The sequence below is a fragment of the Prinia subflava genome, chromosome 1 (genome assembly GCF_021018805.1).
Source record: "Prinia subflava isolate CZ2003 ecotype Zambia chromosome 1, Cam_Psub_1.2, whole genome shotgun sequence".
Taxonomy (NCBI): Eukaryota; Metazoa; Chordata; class Aves; order Passeriformes; family Cisticolidae; genus Prinia; species Prinia subflava.
The window spans coordinates 101,351,071-101,371,612 of record NC_086247.1 but is presented as its reverse complement, the minus strand read 5'-3'; the positions used below and the strand labels follow the sequence as shown (position 1 = coordinate 101,371,612).

The 20,542-nt window shown below is 44.4% G+C and overlaps 1 protein-coding gene across 3 annotated transcripts in view; it reads right to left on the bottom strand.

Moving 5' to 3' along the window:
- The window catches only part of HECW1 (HECT, C2 and WW domain containing E3 ubiquitin protein ligase 1), a 260,000-nt gene extending 239,866 nt beyond the window's left edge, over nucleotides 1–20,134 (bottom strand). For 2 of the 3 annotated variants that reach the window (XM_063405459.1, XM_063405467.1), the window contains exon 1: nucleotides 19,944–20,134. In XM_063405459.1, coding sequence (XP_063261529.1) covers nucleotides 19,944–19,973 — 30 coding nt within the window. In that variant the 5' untranslated portion in view covers nucleotides 19,974–20,134. The remainder of the gene's footprint in view (nucleotides 1–19,943) is intronic. The other variant, XM_063405477.1, reaches the window with a different exon arrangement.
- Nucleotides 20,135–20,542: the final 408 nt, after the last annotated feature.

Genomic DNA, 20,542 nt, shown 5'->3' with positions numbered 1-20,542 from the left:
ATTCCATGTGCTAGTCCTGCTGCATCTCTAAGTGGACGGCAAGAAAGAGTCAACATATTAAATCTGTAGACCACATGGAACAAAGAAAGACCAGATGTGTGAGGGACAAGATTCAGATCCAGTATTTATTGGGGCAAAGTGGAAAAATTGGAAAAAGCAGGAAAGAAACATAGCTGTACACACTGCATAAATACAGTAAGGAGAACTTCGAGCCGGGGTTGTGATTTAACCCCACTGTGCAAGCTCTGCGTAGCCACTCCATCACTCCCCCTCAGTGGGATCAGGGAGAGAATCGGAAGAATAAAAGCTAGAAAACTCATGGGTTGAAATATAGACAAGTTTAACAGAGAAACCAGAAATTGCACTCACAAGCAGAGCAAAGAAATTAATTCACTGTTTCCCATGGGCATGCTGGTGTTCAGCCATCTCCAGGAGAGCAGAGCCTGCCCCATCAAGCAGAACAGTTACTTGGGAAGACAAATGCCATGACACTGAAAGTTCACCCCTTCTTTCCCCAGCTTTACAGGCTGACCATGATGCCATACAGTATGGGATATTCCTGTGCTCAGTTGGGGTCAGCTATGCAGGCTATGTCCCTTCCCAACTCCTTGTGCACATCCAGCATCCTCATAGTGGGGGTGGTACAAGAAGAAGAAAAGGCTTTGAGGCTGTGCAGGCCCTGCCCAGCAGTAACAGAAACATCTCTATACTGTCAACACTGTTTTCAACACAAATCCAAAATACAGCCCAATGCCAGCTACTGTGAAAAAAATTAACTCCACCCCAGCCAAAACCAGCACACCAGTAAGTGTACTCAGAGAGAATCCATTGGTAAGAGGGGATGACAATCCGAACAGGAGTCGGAGTCAAGCCATTGAGCACAAGGCAAACAAGCAGGCTGGAGCACATAAACATGACTGTGCCCTACAGAACACATGGACTTGTCCTTCCACTCTAGTGAGCATCAGCAAAGCTTCAGCTGCAGCACCACATCCTCGCCTGGGTGCTGCATTTGAAGAAACAAATGAGCCAACTGGAGTAGGTTCAAAGAGCCACAGGAAAGAGCAAAATCTGGCAAAACACAATCCATAAAGATATACATATTACTGGGACTAGCTAGCAAAAATGTGGAATAAAGATGGAAGAACAGAGTAGGAAGAACAGCGCAAGTGACACCATTCAGTATTTAAGATGCTTGTGTGAAGAAGAAAGAGTATTTTTTCTTGTGCCCACAGTGGGTGGGACTGATTACACCACAGCAAGAGTCAGATTAGACATTATCAAAAACATCCTAACAATTAAGAGAGCAGAACAGGTGTCATATTGTAAATGCAAGGAAAATGAAGCAGCTCTTTAAAATTGCTGTTACTTTGGAGTAAAAGACAGTGGGAGTGGTACTGTATCTGTAAGCAAATTTTTTCTTTCTCTTCCATAAGGGATGGCTTGGAAGTGGTCACTACTCCATTTTATCAAGTAGTTACTTTAAACATCACTTCTAACTGCTAAATAAATTTTAAAAAGCCAGGTAATATGACTGTTTGTGATGAGAATCTGCTTTCTTGCAACTAAAGAATTACACACGGCAATGGAACAATTGAATATGGGAATGTACTTCTTTTTTCAGCTGGCATTTTCTATTATTTGCATACTTTTAGTAAGACACAACAAGATATGACAGTTGCTCCAATTTCTTGTCAAATTCTCTTTGTATTTTCATCTGCAATAAATGACAAACGGGGCAAAAGAAATGACAGGTACTCTCCTCACCATATGAGGAGGGGGAGAAAAATTGCATACACAAGTGATCCATTAGTTTAATGCAAAAGAGATTATGGAAGCAGTAGTCACTCAAGAGCAAAGGGATAAGTGATGTTCTCACAAGCCATTACGCTAATGGTGAGAGCAAGGGAATGCTCTGTAATTGCCAGAGAGCAGGCTGAGAGAGACCTCTGGGGATTCAAACTGTGCATAGGGGAAAGGAGAAACTGCTCCGCCCTGGCAGAGGGATGACTGCTGACTTACAAAATCACATGTGTTATTACAGACATCAGACCCATCCTTGTAGCCTTTACTTGTTAAATGTCAGTCCCTGGTTTGTTCAAGACCCCAAGAGTCAAATGTATTTCAAAAGCATTTCCTAGGGAAGTAAAGGATCAAATGTTAAGTTCCCTATATTCCCTCCTCCTCAGTTCATTTGCTATTTCCAGTTTCCCAATTCAGTCCTCATATGTAGATGCAAGAGCAGAACATGGATAACATGGATGCACTCTTCCCAATGCTCTGTGCTCTACAAAATCTGGTCACACCAAGGGAAGAAGTGAGCCACCTCCTTTTCATGCCTCTAGTAGACCTGGCCCAAGAGACAGACCTTTTTCTGCTTCCTTAAAATCTGCCATCCCACATATGCCTCCACCCCTCAGCTGACCTTCTGCCAACTAGTTCACTGCTCTTCCATCTCCAGGGTTCAGCCAGTGCCAAACTGCTTGTGACCAGCACACATGAAAAATTAACCACATCGATTTAAAGCAACACAAATCTGCTGAAGCCTCATGAACTTACCTACTATGCTGCAGGTACAACTCCACAGGAGGCTGGCATGGCTGATGCCCTGCTCTCTTTTAGCCAGTGAAGTTGGAAATGGTATCTCTGAACTGTAGGCGACCCATTAGTATCAAGTCTAAGTGAGGCATAGCAGAGACACACGTGGCCACATGCCTGGATCAGCCCTGATTCCCAGAACCAGGGAGCCACTCCACAGACTCGATGTGGCCCCTGCAGTGCTGACCTTCATCAATCAGGTAGTTAAACATTGCCTTCAGACACTGTTGTGCTTCGTATCTCACAGCCTGGTACACTGCACAAGCTCTTACTAATGGGCACACACTGCTAACAAATGTCTCCCTCACCTGTTGGCTTTTTGGCAGTCCACAATAGGTCACTCTTAATGCAATTTCATTTATTTAATTAAATCTTCCCTGAGGTATCATCACAGAGTATTATTTCCCTTTGATTATTTAATATTTCAGGATAGAGACAGTGTCACCCTGCTTTCATGGGGTAGAAAGTTTCTCCCTCGATTAACCCCCAGAGACGACAGGACTTCTTCTTAAGTGAGTAATGTTCACGTTTGTTAAATAAACAACATCTAAAAGGCCATATAGCAAGGCTTAGGAGAAATAAGGGGAAAAGTGAAGCATAGCCAAGTCAAAACCACTCCAAATCAATACAAAAACCCTGTAGTTTCTTGCTATCTCAAACTTGCAGAGTTTGCAACTGGGCAGAAAGACCCCCACATCCAACCACCTTCTAGTGAGAGCAGCACTTCTGGGAATTTAATAAATACTAAGGCTTTTCCTAATGTTTGTAGGACCTGCAGTCACAGGGTCAACAACAACAACAACAAACCCTCAGCTTTCCATCAGTAAAACTCTACCCTATACCCACTGAAAATCTTGAACCCTGTAAGCACACTGATCTCATAGGACAAAGTCTCCACACCAAAAGACTTGAAAATTCCTCCATTGGCAGGGAGTACAACTCCTGAGTTTTCAACACTTATAGACACAATTATTGTCTGGGTATGCGATTACCCTTTGCACTTTCCAGAAGTACATATCTACATTGTTATGTGCAGGTGATTATGAATCAACCATTACTGTTATGTTCACAGGAAGGTGTGTGTCACCTTCCAGTGAACATTCAGCCCCCCTGTTAAAGCAAAACTAAATTCTGCAGGGAGACAGACATAAACAATGTGAGCAACATATACTTCAAGGAAATGCTAATATGAACTACCATAGAAATACTGACCAGAAATTCCAGTCTTGTATTGACACAAACAACCCTATAGCAGATGTGAGGTGAGATTTACATCATCCAGCTCTAGCTGTTTTGCTTAAATTTGCATTGAGGCTTCCTTGAGAGAGACACAAAGGAAATTACAACTTACCTTAAAATAGAGAATGGTTCATCTCAAGCCCCTCTCACCACTACAAAGAACCCAGTTATTCCATTGGCACAAAAGGGCTCAATTCTAGACAGCTAAAGTAAAGTGAGATAATATTTAATACAGCAATGGGAGAAAGATCCCCAGAACTGCCACCAAAATCAACAGGAATCCCCAGTACCCTCTAAGAGCCACAATGATTCCAATAAGAAACTTGTGCATGAAAATCCCTTTTGGAGTCTAGAACATCCCTCTGGCCACCCTGGAGGGTTTGGAGACCAAACAGGGGTGTCTGGGATCTGTACAAAGGGGTCAACCAGCCTCACACAGAGCCCAGGAGGACATTGCCTCTGATCCCTGTCCATGGGAGTGAATGCCCACATTGTATGAAGAATCACAAGCTGAGAGAATTCAAAATAAGTAGTATTTAGTTTATCGTAGAATGTAAATGTAGAATCTAGGATTCTCAGTATATGGGGTTGAAGAGGCAAGATGGAGGAATTGGGGAGTGGCCCCTGTGCTCCTTGTACTTGCTCTTGTCCTCCATTTTCTGCTGAGTTGGATCTCAAGGATTGGTTTAGAGTAGAAATGACATGTTAGCATAGGTAGTAGGTATTGGTACAATTTTGTAAATAAAAAGTACATTGTGGACAGTGGTTGGGTCAGGGGTACTGTACATAAGGTGCGGGGCTCTCTGATCCGCCCAGTCTGTCGCGTGCCCTGCTCTGCTGGGGATGCCTCACAGAACTGAGAAAGAACTAAGATAAGGTACCCTGCCAGGGAGGCCTGGCAGAGCTGAAAAAGGACTGAGATAATGAAGAATAAACAACCTTGGAAATGTGCACTGGCGGACTCAGCTTGTCGTCTCTACCTCTGGTGTGTAACACTTAGGGCAAAGAGAAGACTGAAAACCTTATTACCTCTGGGAACAGCAACCGAGAGGAAACTCCCAGGGAACAGCAACCTTGGGGGAACCCTTAGCACCTTGAGGAACACCAACCCCAAGGAGAATCTCAGGGAATCAACAACCCCGAGACCCCAGTACCCTCTAAGAGCCACAATGATTCCAATAAGCAACTTGTGCATGAAAATCCCAAGCAGAACTTATTGAGGTCTTCTGCATTGGAAGATTGAAATATCTTACCTACTAATACAGCAAAGTCAAAAATGTCAGAAATGTCAGAAGCAACTGTCTCACAAATGGCCACTATCAGACAGAAATCTGTGAAATACAAGGTATAGCTCTGAGCAGTGAATCCTCCGGTGTCTGTACACCCAAACCCCTATAACATCACGCAGATAAGACGAACACGAAGCAGCAGTTAACAGCTATTATTGCGATGGACATTTTGTAGCAGCAAAGGGAAGGATCTGAAGGAAGAAAGTAACAAACTACTCAGGCAGTCTCTTATCACTGGTTCAATGAGTAGAGAAAGCTGCTTGAAGGAGTTGCCAGATAGTGTTGGAAAAACAAAGGACTTCAGTCATGTTAATTATCTAGCAAAAGAAGAGGCAGAGGGCACAGGAAAGTGTATTTAAGAATAAGCAATATTTAGCAGATGCACAAAGACAAAAATAAGATTAATAAACAAAAAAAATTTGACCTAGGATTCAAATAAAATGAAACATGGGTGAAAAATGCCCTTACAGAAGAGTTTTAACTTGCAGAAAGCTGAAGACATTAAGATTACCATACAAAAGGAGAAAAATTACCAAATCATGGACAAAGATTTTTGTCCAAACATAAACACAAAATTACATTCCACAATAATTCAAGAACAGACGTAAATCTGATCTAATTTAAAAAAAAAATCAAATACTACAACTAAATAAACCTGACCAAAATATTGGTGGTGGGAGGAGACAAAGGGGTCACAAATGAGAAACAGGATTGTATCCAAATGAGACAGCAGAGAACAGGACCACACAAGACACCCAGAGCTACAACAAAAGATGCAAAGCTGTGCATTAGGGGGTTGGAATTAGAAGACAGTCTGGGATTTAATGTGAAAGGAGTATTCAAAAAATAGGAGTGCACAGTATAATGGTCACAAATCAGGGGCAGGATGGTATGCAGGTACCAAAGATGAAGGCAGAGAAGAAGATTAAGAGAAGATTCAGGGAAGGATAAAAGCCAAGGGAAGATATGAGGTTCACATGCTCATGAGGAGGAGAGAGGGACGAGAGGTCATCAAGAGAAAGCAGTAGGAATCAGGTTCACAACATCCTAAAGGAAGTGATTCTTAATGCAACAGCTAGTTGAGCTGTGAAATTAATTTTCAAATACAATGGAGGTACAGATAGGTTCAAAGGAAAGCAGAGGAGATTTCATGGAGCAGATCTTTGTTGAAAGGTGACAGATCCACAGAAACACAAGCAGTTAAGAGTTTCTGAGCAACAAATGGTTGGGGTAAGGTTACAGAAATAATACAGAAAAATGGTTTTTCTTACAGCAGACAAAAATCCCTGCAAAACACCATCCCCATTGCCTTAGTAAGTCTAGACCAAAGATTTTTACCCTTAGGCCTTCACATCTATTCACAGCCCACCCAGGTGACGACTGTCACAAACACTTTAAGCCAGAAAAACTGACACTTCCACAAAGAGAAACACCTTGCCTCCCTCCCACTTCTTATTTCCAGTCTTTGCTGGGTGTTTACTTACATTGCCATAAGCCTTCACAGAACACCCAAGCAGACCTCACTCCGGGTTAAAAGCACACAGCATAAAATAACTGGTTACTTCTAATGTGGGTCACTTCCCTGACACAGCTCTCCACACAGGCACACAAATGCATGTCCTGACCGAAGGGAATGACTAACATGCAGAAAAGAGTGGCTAGGGAAGCAGAAGGATGCACTGGGATTATTTAGCCTGGAGAAGAAAAGGCTTAAAGGAGATATTATCAATGTGCATAAATAGCTGGTGGGATGGAGTGAGACAGACTGAGCAAGGCTCTTCTCAGTGGTGGCCAGTGATAGGACCAGAGGCAATGGGCACAGACTGAAATACAGAAAAGTCCCTTTAAGAAAAAACCTAAGAAAGAAAAAAGCCTCAAACAGCTGTGAGGCCTGAAGAATGCAGGTTACATAGATAACTGGATGGCAGATCTGACATAATACTCCTATAGGAGATCACATCCCTGCTAGAAGGGCATTTAGTACCTGAAAATTTTGGGTCACTAAACTGAAAATGGCTAAGTATTTGTGACAGAGCATGACAAGGATCTCTGAAAGATTCCCATTTTTGTCCATGGACAGCAGAACATCTCTAAGGAAAGGGAAAGAACTTTTCAAAATACTTTTTTCTACAAATACACTTGGCTATCTGTACTCAGCCTAGAAAAAGACTAAGCACAGTGATAAAAGCTTCTGCTAATTCACTTTTGCTTCATCTGTCAACAGACTAAAAGTTTGACACCTCCAAGTTCTGTCCACCTAATAGAGTCAAGATTAGTTCTGCCTCCTGCTGTGTGAGTACCTTGACCATGGAACCAGTGGCACAGCAGAGATACCCTCCAATCCACCATCCAGCAGAAGAGGTGCCAGGCCAGGGGAAGACTGAAAGGCAACTGTACACTTAAGATGCAAGGCAAGTGCTAGCAAACAAACACAAGAAATTTGTTAACTAAACAGAATGAGAAATAATCTCAGGATATTAAAAAAATCCATTAACTGTCTCTTTCTTCATCTTAGGAGATGACAAACTGCTGTTGTTGAGCAGCATGCTCTGAACAAGGAACTGCTCAACTGTCAAACAACTGCACTGTCACACTAAAGAAATGCATTTTCCACATCCATGTTTTGCCAGACTAAACAGCTGGAGGATGGTCTTCAACATACCAGAGCAACTCAGAAGGCAAAGAGTGAAGGTCTTTGAAGGAATAAGACAAGTCACCACAAAAGTGTAAGACTTTATTTGAAGCTATCATTTTTCTGTCCATTGCACTAATGACTGGTTTGACTGTCACAAGAAAAGTGAAGCCAAAATGGAACATTTGTCTCCTTGATGAGGACCACTTTCAAACAATCTGGTGAGTTTGCCTTTGCTATACCCTAAGACAGCCCCACTGTGTCAAAATACAGGCCATTTTGCAAACAAAAATAAGAAGGTCCCAATACCACTGAAACCAGGAGAGTCCAAACAATAGTACCATACTTAATTTGCACCAGATGCTTGACAGCCCAAACACAGGCTCAAACAGCTATAAAAAAGGTGTTTGTGAGGTGGAAGGAAGTAGAGATAATGAGAAGAAAAAAAAAATCCCTCCGGCACTGTCAGGAGGGAAAAGAAGAGAAACCCACTAGCCTAACATTTGAATCTAAACTGGCAAAATTGGGAGCAGGGATCCTGTTCAAGGTGATCTTGTCAAGCCAAAAAGCAACTGAATATGTTTGGGGGATGAGTTTCCCTCACTAATGTGTTCTTGTTTTCCAATGCACAAGCGTTAGAAAACTGCAGACTGAGAAACCTGTGTGGTCCCTGTCCCACATAAATATGCAGTGAATATTTCCACAGTTATTTTAAGACTTCAGGGGCCAAATGCATTCCTAGTACAAGACCAGTGACTTAAATGAACTTGGCATAAGCAGAGAGATGGGCCCCAGGCTTCCATGAAGTAAATACAATAGTACAGCACTTTAATGACATGCACTGGAGATGGGAGATAATTTTTAAGAAAGGGATGTATTAAGAAATGGCAGAGTAGGTCAAGTCTTATTCTCTCCACTGTGGGAAACTGAAGCATTTTGAAGTTTTTTTTACAGCTGAAACATAACAACAACTACTACCTTGCCACACCTCCATGTCTGATCTCTCCCAAGATCATTGGGATCTGGATCTCATCATTAAACAAGGCTGCAGGGCTCCAGATCCTCTGAACGGCTGCCAGCTGCAGTACAAACACAATCTCATGAGGAACATTTTGATTCTGTTTAAAACAGCATTTTTTTTTGACAGAAAACTGTTCCACTCACAAATTTTCATGCAGCTTTCCTACTTAATATGCCTCCCCTCCTCCCACACATGCATGCTCCAGAACTACATCAAGATAATTATACTGCATGTTCACAGTGTATTGGATTTGCTGCTGCCAGGTCACCTGTCTTCACTGGGAGTGAGAGACTCCAAAGAAAGGACTCATCAAAACAAGGGTGATGCAATGTCTACACATAAATGACACATAATCCCAAAAAATACCTGCAAATAAAAATACATGGAGTTTGGGGAGGGTGGAGGCATTTAAGAGGCTTGATAGCCTCAGGGTAGCTCATATGGTGACAAATTCAGCTCTTTACTCAAGCAGCTGTCTATCAAAAAATAAGCATTGTAGTTATATCACCAATCTTGATCAACAACTCATGACTTGCTTGTGATTTGTGGGGGTCTCTAGTTTCCAGCAAATAATCCGCCAGTGCTGCACAGATCTGAGTACTACTTGTATCTCCATCTCTTCCCTGTGACTCAGCATTCAGCAGGGCTGCCAAGGGCTGGTCCAAGCTCCTGAACCACACCTGAAGCTGGGCAAGCCCAGCAGGACAGCACTGCAGGGATGAGAACTACAGCAAGAGAAGGAACATCAGAATTGGTTAGCAGTCTCTGAAAACGTCTTCTCAATGCCAGCCCTCTCCGCTCTAAAACAGGACTATTTTTTTTCCTCCACAGCAATTACATAAAAACGGTTCATTATGCAGAAGACCTGCTACCTCCAGCAGATGCAGAATTTGCCTGCTGACTTAGGCTGAAAAAGATTTTTACCTTCTGCTTCCTTTAAAAAATGTGTGTGGGGAAACAAACAAACAAACAAAATCCCCATTAAAAGCTCCTAGAAGGAGCAAACTTTTTCTGTTCATTCATCATGAACTGCCGTTTTAACTAGGTTCCTCTAATGAGAACTCCTCAACTGGCATGAAGTCCAACTGACACCTCTGCAGCTACAAAGTCTCCCTCCCACTCTACCACCTATCAGAATCCATGAACAGAGAACCAAGCAAAGTGCTTATGGAAAGACAATGATTTTGGCTGACTGGTGCACCTGGAAAGCATTTCTCAGTAACCTCTCACCTTAATCTTCTCACTCAAACTTAGAGGTGAGCCCAATAACTTTCTAGGCTCTGATCCAAGGTCCTCTAGGGTTATTACATATGATATGCAGCTTATCAAAGCTCTGACTGAATTACATCAGTATCCTATTACATGGGAATTCGTATTTGAAAGCTTTCATATTCACTATTAGCACCAGGATTCCACTGAAAAAAAACTACTGCATAAAACAAGCCAAACGAACATGCAAATTCCCAGTGGATGCATCACTGAGGCATGAATAAAAACAGTTCAGAAGACTTAGACTGAACACAGATGATCAAAAGAATGGGGCTTACGCAAAATTTAGGCATTGAAGTTGAAAATGATACTCACTGCTAGTCACTCCTGCTCTCAGCATAAGAGGATTCAGGAACCTCATGTTCTGCTCCTGTGCATCACAGAAACACCAGCCTTGACAACCCACGTGCTACTCTGCATATAAAACAACACAACCAGCTCTTCGCTGGCACACACCAACACCCCCTCTACCCATTAAAGCAGAATTATGCTCCCTCTTGCTCTCTGGCTCAATGAATCTTCACATCCTTCATGAAGAACATAACAACTTTGGCCAGATACATGTAAAGCATGTCCCATACTCTCACACACTTAGAGAAGCTCCCTGCTGGTTAGGACACATTCCTGGCAAGTCACAGATCTAGATCCTGGATCTAAATCAGGTACAAGACAAATAGCAACAACATGCCTGGTGAGGGCAGTTCCTCCCTGAACACCACACCTTACCCAACACACCAGTTCTGGAGTTCTTGCTTTTGAAGACCTGCCTCCCTTCAGGCACTGTTAACCAAATTTGGCTTAATCCAGGGCACAGTGACACTGAGGGGGGATAGAGATTCAGGAAGCTACTTTTGCCTTCATTACACAGGGAATAAAAGCCCTGGGGATAGCAGAGCACTGCAAATAAACTAGTCACACGCAGCCAACTCAAGATAATCTGTCATGCCTCTCTTTTTGGTGCAGCACTGCATGAAACATGGCTATAGTGTCCTGGATATAAGCTAGTAAGCTCACGATATGCCGTATGAACTTAGCAGCTTAGATCTTCATTTGCTTAAGGCCCTCTTACCACTTTTCATTTCAGCATGTGGATGGCCCCTCTCATGGTCCCACAAGGATTATTTGGATTAGCAATACTGCATTTATATCCTTTGTGGTCCAGGTAGCTAAAGCAGATGAATGGGATTTTCAGTGAGTTATTAGAAGGCCATCAAGTAGACTGATCTCCTGTCCATCTCTCAGACCTATTGTGAGAAGGTCACTATGACCCTTCCTGAGCTGCCACATAATTTGGTGTTAAATCAGACTCCTCCTCAAACACCCTATTCCACATCTCCCCCTTGCTGAGCCAGTTTGACAGCCCATCTCATGCAAACCCTGAGCCTACTACCACCACTTACGCACCAGCTTTCCTAAGGTGCCTTGTCTCTCTAAGGTCAGCGGGACTCCCTCAGCAGGAAACATCATCCCTGCACGCACAGCGCTGGCAGAATTAGGTTGGGGAAAAAATAGGTCAAACCAGGCATACATTTAACTTGTAGACCAAACCTCAGAATCATATTTTCTCAACAAATAATTAATACACACATGCACAGAATCCACATTTTATAACCATTAGAAAATCATTCTTATATATGAACTACACAACCAAGATATTTTACAGAACAGAGGCTCTGTCAGAAACATTTCTATTCCCACTCCAAACAGAGGTTTAAACATACAATCTCTCCCCCATAGCCCTACATCATCCTTTTGCTGTAATCAAGCAACTTCTTTCTCTACTATTTTTTGGGAAGTTGTTACTCATTTCCATCCAGAGCCTTAGACATTTTTAGGGTTTTTCAAAAGATGGTGATGGTGCAGGTTGAAACAACCCTGCAAGGAGCCTGAGCCACTACCCCTATTCCAAACTTGAAAAAGTCACCTTTGCAGATGGGGAAGGGGAAGGGGAAGGGGAAGGGGAAGGGGAAGGGGAAGGGGAAGGGGAAGGGGAAGGGGAAGGGGAAGGGGAAGGGGAAGGGGAAGGGGAAGGGGAAGGGGAAGGGGAAGGGGAAGGGGAAGGGGAAGGGGAAGGGGAAGGGGAAGGGGAAGGGGAAGGGGAAGGGGAAGGGGAAGGGGAAGGGGAAGGGGAAGGGGAAGGGGAAGGGGAAGGGGAAGGGGAAGGGGAAGGGGAAGGGGAAGGGGAAGGGGAAGGGGAAGGGGAAGGGGAAGGGGAAGGGGAAGGGGAAGGGGAAGGGGAAGGGGAAGGGGAAGGGGAAGGGGAAGGGGGGCAGCCTGCTTCTTTCCAGAAGTTCTGCAGCAGCTTCCCTGGGCTTCTGATGATCTTCCAAGATGGATAAGATAATACAGCTGACATGTACAAAAAATTACTATGCCTCCAACAAGCAAGTCAAGCAGCTGTTCCTTAGATTCCTTTTCTAGAAAGTGCTGTCTTCTTCCATCCTACTGTAGGATCCACCTCTAGACAAAACTCAATAACTCAATTGGCAAGTTGAACACACAGAGGCATCCAGAACACTTTACCACACAGTTTTGCTACATTTCCTGCTTGATATTTTTCCCACATCCCAAAGATTTTCATTCCCTGCCCAGCAACAGTAAAACCTAATTTGAAAATTGCCCTAAGCACTTCATGATAAGCAAGTATCCTCTCTGCACCATGCAAAAGATAGCAATATTTAAGGACTCAGAGACTTACAATTAGGTGATACATGTTTTAATTAAATGCTCTAATATAAGTGCTCATATACATACACTAAGGTTTTAACCTACATCATGTTATTGGGTATGGAGAATTAGTCTGAGTTGTTAAACATGTTTTAATTGTCTGAAACATAAAATTGTATGACCAATGCTATCTGTGCAGCAAACTGCATTGCAAAGAACAGTACCTTGCAATCACTTGGTTCTTGAGCAGGGGCAAGACTGAAGGGGGAAAACAGACTATCAAAGAGAATGAAAACACATAGGCAAAAAGGGAGTCTTTGGAAATCTGCAAAGAGGATTCTTTGAGAGTGACAATTCCGAGGAGCATGAAAGAAAAAGGCAAAGTCATATTTCAGGAGTGGGTAATGTTCTACACCAGGATGCAGTTTCCTGACCAACATAAGAACTGCTGCCTTTAGTCAGGTGAGAAATCTTATTCTTTAATGGGAGCTTTGTTCACATAAAAACTGGGTAACTTCACACACAAAGCAAAATCCTTAAGGAACATTAAGAAGTGGAAACAAAAAGGAAGGTAAATCAGGCAGCCTAACTTAAAAACCATCAAAGTGTTTGCTCTTGGAAAAGGTTCTACCACAGCACCATGTGTTTCTCTACTGAAATAATTTTCTAGCCTAAGAAGTGGAAGAGAAAATACAGTTCAGATCATTAGTCCTTAATACCTGGTCTGGCTAGTAATTTCTATGGCTGTTTCTGCTTTAGCCAGCTGCTTGAGTAATGGGGAAGATATGTCAGTGATTCATGCTGGCATAGGACACAGCTACCTTCTCTATGACACTCAGTTCTATTAAAAAAAAAAAAAGAAAAATCACCAGAGGCCTTGCAGCACTGCCTTTCCTCACGAAAAGTTTCAAATAACTTTAGAAGGAGCACTGCTCATTCTTTAACCAAACTCAGTAAGACTCTATCTCAGCATTGTGGCTTGCCTGTGACTCGGGGTACGTATGTAATGTTTCTGAATCATGACCCCACGTTCGCTACCATTTGAGAGCACGGTGCAGAAAAATTAGCCAACTTAAGAGTTCATGGAAAGACCTTACTCCTCATCTCTACACAGCTTTCACAGGCCTATAACCAAGGATAGGAGACAACCTAATGGCTACTGGGCATTTCATGAGCCTCAGACAGCATAATCTTGGAAATGTGTGTTCTGACTCCAAGATTAAATATTTCATCTCCTTACCCCACTTTTCGTGGTTAAGCATGTGGCAACTAAACTTTGCTATTTAAATCAAGATGCGGCTTCAGAGAGTAAATCTGGTATTTTCTTTGTCTTCTTAAGGCAACCATGCAGCTGCACATGAAACATACCTCATTGAACAAAAGTGTATATATTTTTTAAAATTAAAAATACTAGGGCTTCTCACATGGCTTTTTTTAACACATCATTAAAGACAACTAACAAATAACCCAATACTTGATGGATGCTCTGCATTAAAATGTGAACTCTAAATTTTCCTGAGGCTGCATTAAGACCTTGGAATAAGACAGTATCCCCTACTTTAATGACACTATCAGTCTTGAAAGGGTCCAGATTCCAAGAGAAAAGCAGCAAGTTGCCCGTCATGGGACATCAGATAATCACATTCATCCCCGTAGTTGTACATCAAGCACTTGTAAGAGTGCCCAGATGCCCAGACAGGTAGCCCCACACACCTGAGTAGTTGCATCCAGCTGGAAGGACTGCAGTTCTAACAATTCAGGAAGTGCCTAATAACAGGCATATAGTTCACATGCAAAATTAGATTATCCCCAACTTCATGGCTTCTTACCTAGCTTAGCAAAGTCTGTACAACATGTAATGTACATGCTGCCAAAGAGACAGACTTTAGCAGGATAGTTTGTTTTGAGGAGGAAGAAAAGTCAGGGCAACTCCTAAGATCCAGAGAGCAGCTCCTTGACCCGTCCGTGCCCCGTACAAGCAGCACTCTGGCATTGCACCAGCACACAGCAAATAATGACTTGTTTGACCATCTCATCAAGAATTTCTCCCCTTCTCTTGCTCTCCTTCTACCCTTGGGAAAGGCAGACAATTTCCTGTTTCACCTCTTCTGCTAACCAATGTTTCAGAGAGTTACTCCTAACCAATCCTCCTCTTTGTATACAGTGAGTAGCAAAACTACAGATCTTCCCCAGGTTGCAGGATGCGATCCTAAATTTTACATGGAGATGTGTGAAAGCATTTTGTTGGCACCAGAAGTACAGTAGGCTCCTGCTTCCTTTAAAAAAACAGGCCTGTGTGCTGAACCACTCATTTCAGGACCTGAGGAACCTGATTTGGTAATTGAAGGTGCACATGGCACACATTTTTCCTATGAAATGGAAAAATTAATTATACCACATGACATACTTCAGTCCTGGTGTTCAAGAGTTCATTAACAAAAGTACTTTCAAAGGTGCTAATAGAAACAAATGCCTTTAACACCACAGACTTCCCAGATGACGTCTGCTATGGAGACAGATGACAAATCACTCTGTCAGTTAACTTTAAATTCCATATTGACTACATTGAAGCAATTAGCCATTTATTTTTAGAGCATGCTCCATTTTAAACACAAGTGATTCAGTCCAAGAGACATTCTATACTCCATTGCTATTTAATGGGTCAACAACTCTCAAATTTAAACGGATTTTGATTCTGTGAGAAATACTTGCCTTTTTGATTTTGCCTCCAGACATTGCTTGGGAATTCTAATTCAGGCTTGAAACCAAACAAATGTTGGTGTTCCACAAGCATCTGCAGAGAAATATAAAAATATCTGGAAAGTGTGAAAGAGCAAGCCTGTTTTGCTAAATCCATAAAATGAAAGCTCAGCGTCGGTCTCAATAATAGGCTTCCTGACTGCTGTGCACACGCTCTCTCCCACAGACCTTCTGCTCTGCAGCAGGGGAACGCTGCCTGCACTGCTGTGTCCTCAGAGAGCTTTGCAATACAATGGAGCACAGCGATTCCCTGGGGAACACGCCGCTGATCACCGACTTCGATATTTCAAACACAACCACCAGGGCTTCCCCCTGTTTTAAGATCTCAAAGAAACAGCTTGCCGTATCAGTCCACCCCAGCTCCCAAGACATCTCACAGCTTATCTGCATTATAGGCAATGTTCTGGACAAAAGGATGAGGAGCTGGAATCAAGGTAAGGGTGTTTGAACTCATGGGAAAGGATAGTGAGATTATAAGTGGAAAGCTGGGGGAAGGAGAGTCCTGAGGAGCTGACAGTGGTTTCTGTTGCTGCCGCCACTGGAGGGAGAGGACAAATGGGAGCTGCAACAGGTACTGCAGCAAGGGAACCCCGCTTCAGACTCAGCTGCTGCTCTGCTTCAACCCAGCTCCTCCCTGTTGCAAAATCAAAAGCAGTCCGCAGCCAGCCACTTGGTCCCAGCAGTCTGCTGCCTGGGACAACAGCCCATTTCACCTGTAGCTTGGACCAGTCTTTCTGGTCCATTTTCCACAAACATCTGAGATTGAGGACACCACCTTGCCAAGGGACAGTCTCAGCACCTCCTAAAGAGCCCTGCCTGAAGAACCTAAACTTCTGACTTCAGGGCTAACAATAGGATACCCTAGACAGACATAGCTGATCAAAAAAAGCCACGACTGACTCACAAGCCCACACAGCTGCCTAGCCACCATTCATTAACTGTAAGGAAAATGACCCATGGCTCCCTGCATCAAAGAACCTTGCCATTTCTTCTTAATTCTAAGCACCTTGCTGGCCTCAAATCTCAGCTGGAAAAAATCAACTAAAGTAGGCAGCATCTTATCTTGCCCTTTGCTACTGGCTGCACTTTTATTTTTTTTCTGAGTTGTATGACCCGCATCCTTCTGAGATTCCAGTAAAAAACAAAGTATTGCTGTGTTTTAGGACAAATGTAAGTACATAAGATCTAGTCTGGTTTCAGCTTTATTAGAATTAATGGTCATGATATCTAAGGCAAATAGAAATACACTTCTAAGGAATTAAGCCTGCAGCATTTGCCATTCACCCACTGCAGAATCACAACAGCTCATGAAATGTTACAGGAGAAATGGGTAAAAAAAAGACTTAAACAGAAGCAAAACTGACTCATCTCATTATTGCCAAAACCGAGAAAGCCGCTGAGTGTAAACAAACAACAGACATCCTGAAGAAAGGGGGGCGTCACAATTCCTTTTCCTGCTAATAGGCAGATACACAAACCCGTATGGGCAGCATCATCCTCCAGCTACTGCAAGCCAATCTGAGGGAAACAGCCAACTCTACAGCAACATTCCCAGCAGCACAGGTGCCACTGGAGGCAAGGGAGCATCTTAGGTGATGCTGACTCCCAGTGCCATGATGGTTCATAGCTGTATCTGCTGGAAAGCTGTGGCAGCTGCAGGCATGATCCATCCGCCCATGTAAGCCACACGAATGTATCGATACCCAGCTGAACTGTTTGGGGCAGTATTCACAAAGGCATAACTTTGGCTTAGGCTGGCAAGCTCCCCATCTACAGAACAGGAGGGAGATTGAGCCAGAGCACTTGTTTAAAGCTTGAGTTCTCTTTCCTGTCTCTAGAGGCCCACAAAGACTATGATCTATACATGCAGAAGCCAGGTTTTGTGGGTACCCCTAACAGGAGGAAACTATATAGGGAAAGACATAGAACCATAGAAATATTTAGAAAAATTGAAAGTCATAATGAAGGCAAGCTACATTTTCTGACAAAATCTATCATCACAAACTAAGATATTTTGGAATAATTGCCTTTTTAATTATTAAAAGCCCTTCTGTTTGAACTTTGCCACTGGTGTAGAAATGAGGAGGCTGTTTTGCTGGGTATTCTTTACAAGCATCTTTCAGAGATGAAACCACAGGGGCAGCCTTAATGCCTGTATCCACAAGGCACATCCAACAGCTTTAAAACACAGGCAACCTATCCTTACTGTTAGAACAGCTCCTGGCCCAATATCAACTGTTCAACACCATCACCTCCACAACTTGAATTCTCCCCACAATACCACAGCCACAGTATCTTTTGCAGTACTTCAAAAGGCAGCTAATAATCTAAATTTCACTCTCACTATTTTTCCAAGTCACTGCATTGTTTGTAAGAAGACTATTCAATAGGAGACAAGGAGAAGGATTTAGCACTACCTTGAATGAATGCTACTTAGCATCCAACACAGCACGTGCAAAACTCCATGAAGCTTCACAGGGATTATCTCACAATGGCAAAGGGTGTGAGATCGCATGCCATGTACATGAAACACAAAGCCACTTTAATAACAAGTCTTAGCCAATTATTTATTGGAAAACAGTAAGGACCATATTGTTTATTAGAATGCACTTAAAATACTGAGCATATGGATTTGGGATGAATTCTTTGGGATGTTCTCAGCATGTGTACACAGATTGCTTTCAAATAAATCACCGTCATGTTCAGATATTAATAGTTCCTGATAAAATCACTGAGTGGATCAGTTCACGGTCTGGTCTGCTCTGGTTCCAAATGAGTAAGCTGATTGATACTATAAGTTTAGGAGTCCAAAGCTCAGGTCATATTAAGTCAGAAACACATCAGCAATAGTATCACACAAGTGACAAAACATGCCATTCACCTTTAACTCACATGCTGCTTGCTGCTTACAAATGCTGGCCATCTAACCAACCACTCTTTGTTCTGAGCTAAATCCCTGCTCACCCTCCTGAAACAAACAAGTAAACAGACCCCACACTTCCTCTGTAAGAATATACACTCTTTTCCCCTGTACTAGACTGAGACTGCATTGACAGGATGAGTGGTGTGGGTTGACCAAGCATGCTGCCTTTTACATCTGCTTCTGGCTCCAGCATGAAAATCAGCACTGCACCTGTGTTGTCCAAACTGGGTGTGCACTTCAGAAACAGCCAGAAGGGAAGCAGAGAGAGCAGCCAGGATACATACCGTACTCCACTTCTTCATAAACCACACGTACTACACAGAGAAATGATAATCCCTTCTTAGTGGAAAATCCAAATTTTCAAAATGAATCCCCAAGCCAAAATGAATTACTGTAATAACTGCAATCCTCACATGAGCACTAATCAGAAAGGCACAGCTGACCACCTGCTATGTGCCACCACTGGCACAGCAGCACCCTGCCCCTAATTGCTGCCCTGTTCAGACAGGGCTAGGTGCCCCACAGAACGCGACAGTGGTGCTGGTAAACACAGGGACAGGAGCACAGCCTGACTGACTGTTGTATAGTCTCACTACGCACTTCTGCTGAGTGCAGCGTTAAAAAAAAAAAAAAAAAAAAAAAGGCACTACTGCAGCTCCAAACAGCAGGATGCAAAAATCTAAACCCAGGCCGAGTAATTTCTTCTGCAACGACAGAGAAACACACGGGAAATGAAGCAAGAGAGAACAAAATGAATTGCACCGCCTGTGTCAGTACAAACCCATTATCTATGCAGGCTGCAAAATGCAGCATTTGACAATGCTACAGGCTAGGGCAACGTTTCTAACATACTTATAAGTTATTTTATTTAATTGCTAACAAAAAAATGTAGTTACATAATAACACAAGGTAATAACCAAAATACGAAGTCACAAGATTGGCTTACAACAATAGAGCACCGGGGAGAAAAAGCAGTTCGTGCTTTAAATTTTTACTGCATTGTCAGGGAGCCAAGAACCAAAACTGGGGGCTCCTGCTTTTACAAGGAATGGACGTAACCACCAAAAATTCGGCACGGGACTCTTCATCACCGCCTGCGTGCATCCATATCCCCAAATGATGCCAATCCCCGCCGGCACGTCGCTCATCATAATTCTACACTATTTGGTCGCTAGTGGAATTCAGCCGACAGGCCGACGGCTCAGCCCGTAACCCACCGGGGCCCAAGGAGACCCGGAGAGCGACCCCTGCACATCGCCCCCCGCCCGGGGCAGCGCTCAGGGCACAGCCGGGGCTCCCATCCCGCACGGACCTCCGCGGCACAAAGGCGGCACCGCGCAGCCGGGCACGGTGACAGCGCACACCCACGACCCGCCACCGCATCCCGCCGGCCGGGCGGGGGCTGCCCGCCCCGGGAAGGGCCTTTCCCGGAGCCGAGGCCGCTGCCAGCCCCATCCCGCCACGCACTTCTCCGCCGGGAGCCGAGGCCACCCGCGCCCGCCGCACCACCCTCACCCGGGGCCGGGCGGCAGCAGCCCCTCGTACCTGGACAATGCCGGCCTGGGCACAGCTCATGCTCCCCCGGCGAGGGCAGGTCTCACATCCCACACGTGCCTGTCAGCCGGCAGAGAGGGAAGGAGGGAGGCAGGGCGGGCGGCGTGCCGGCGTGTCAGCCCCCGCCGAGCCGCACCATAGTCCAGCACCGGCTGATACGCCCCGCAGCACCGGCTGATACGCCCCGCAGCACCGCCGCGCTCCCTCCTCCTCTTCCTCCGCCCCGCCAGCCTCCTCCCACCTCCTCCCAGCCTGTCGCTGGGTACCGGCCCCTGGAGCCACCCACACGCCGCGGCGGGCGCCCGGCAGCGCCGCCCGGCCCGGCCCGGCCCTCAGAGCTGCGCCCGCCCGCCCGGCGCTGTCCCAGGCCGCCCACCTGCGGAGCCCACCCGGCCGCTCCTTTCACACCATCCTCCCCCGCTCAGCATCTCGGCTCTCCTCGGCTGATCCCACGGGAACGTCACCGCACACAACCCGGCTCATCACACTTCGGGCATGGAGGAGAAAAGAATCAACGTGTTCTCCTCTTTGCCCCTTGAAGTCGGGGCTGCCGCTCTCACACCGACTGCTCGCCAGTGCCAGAGCCTCCG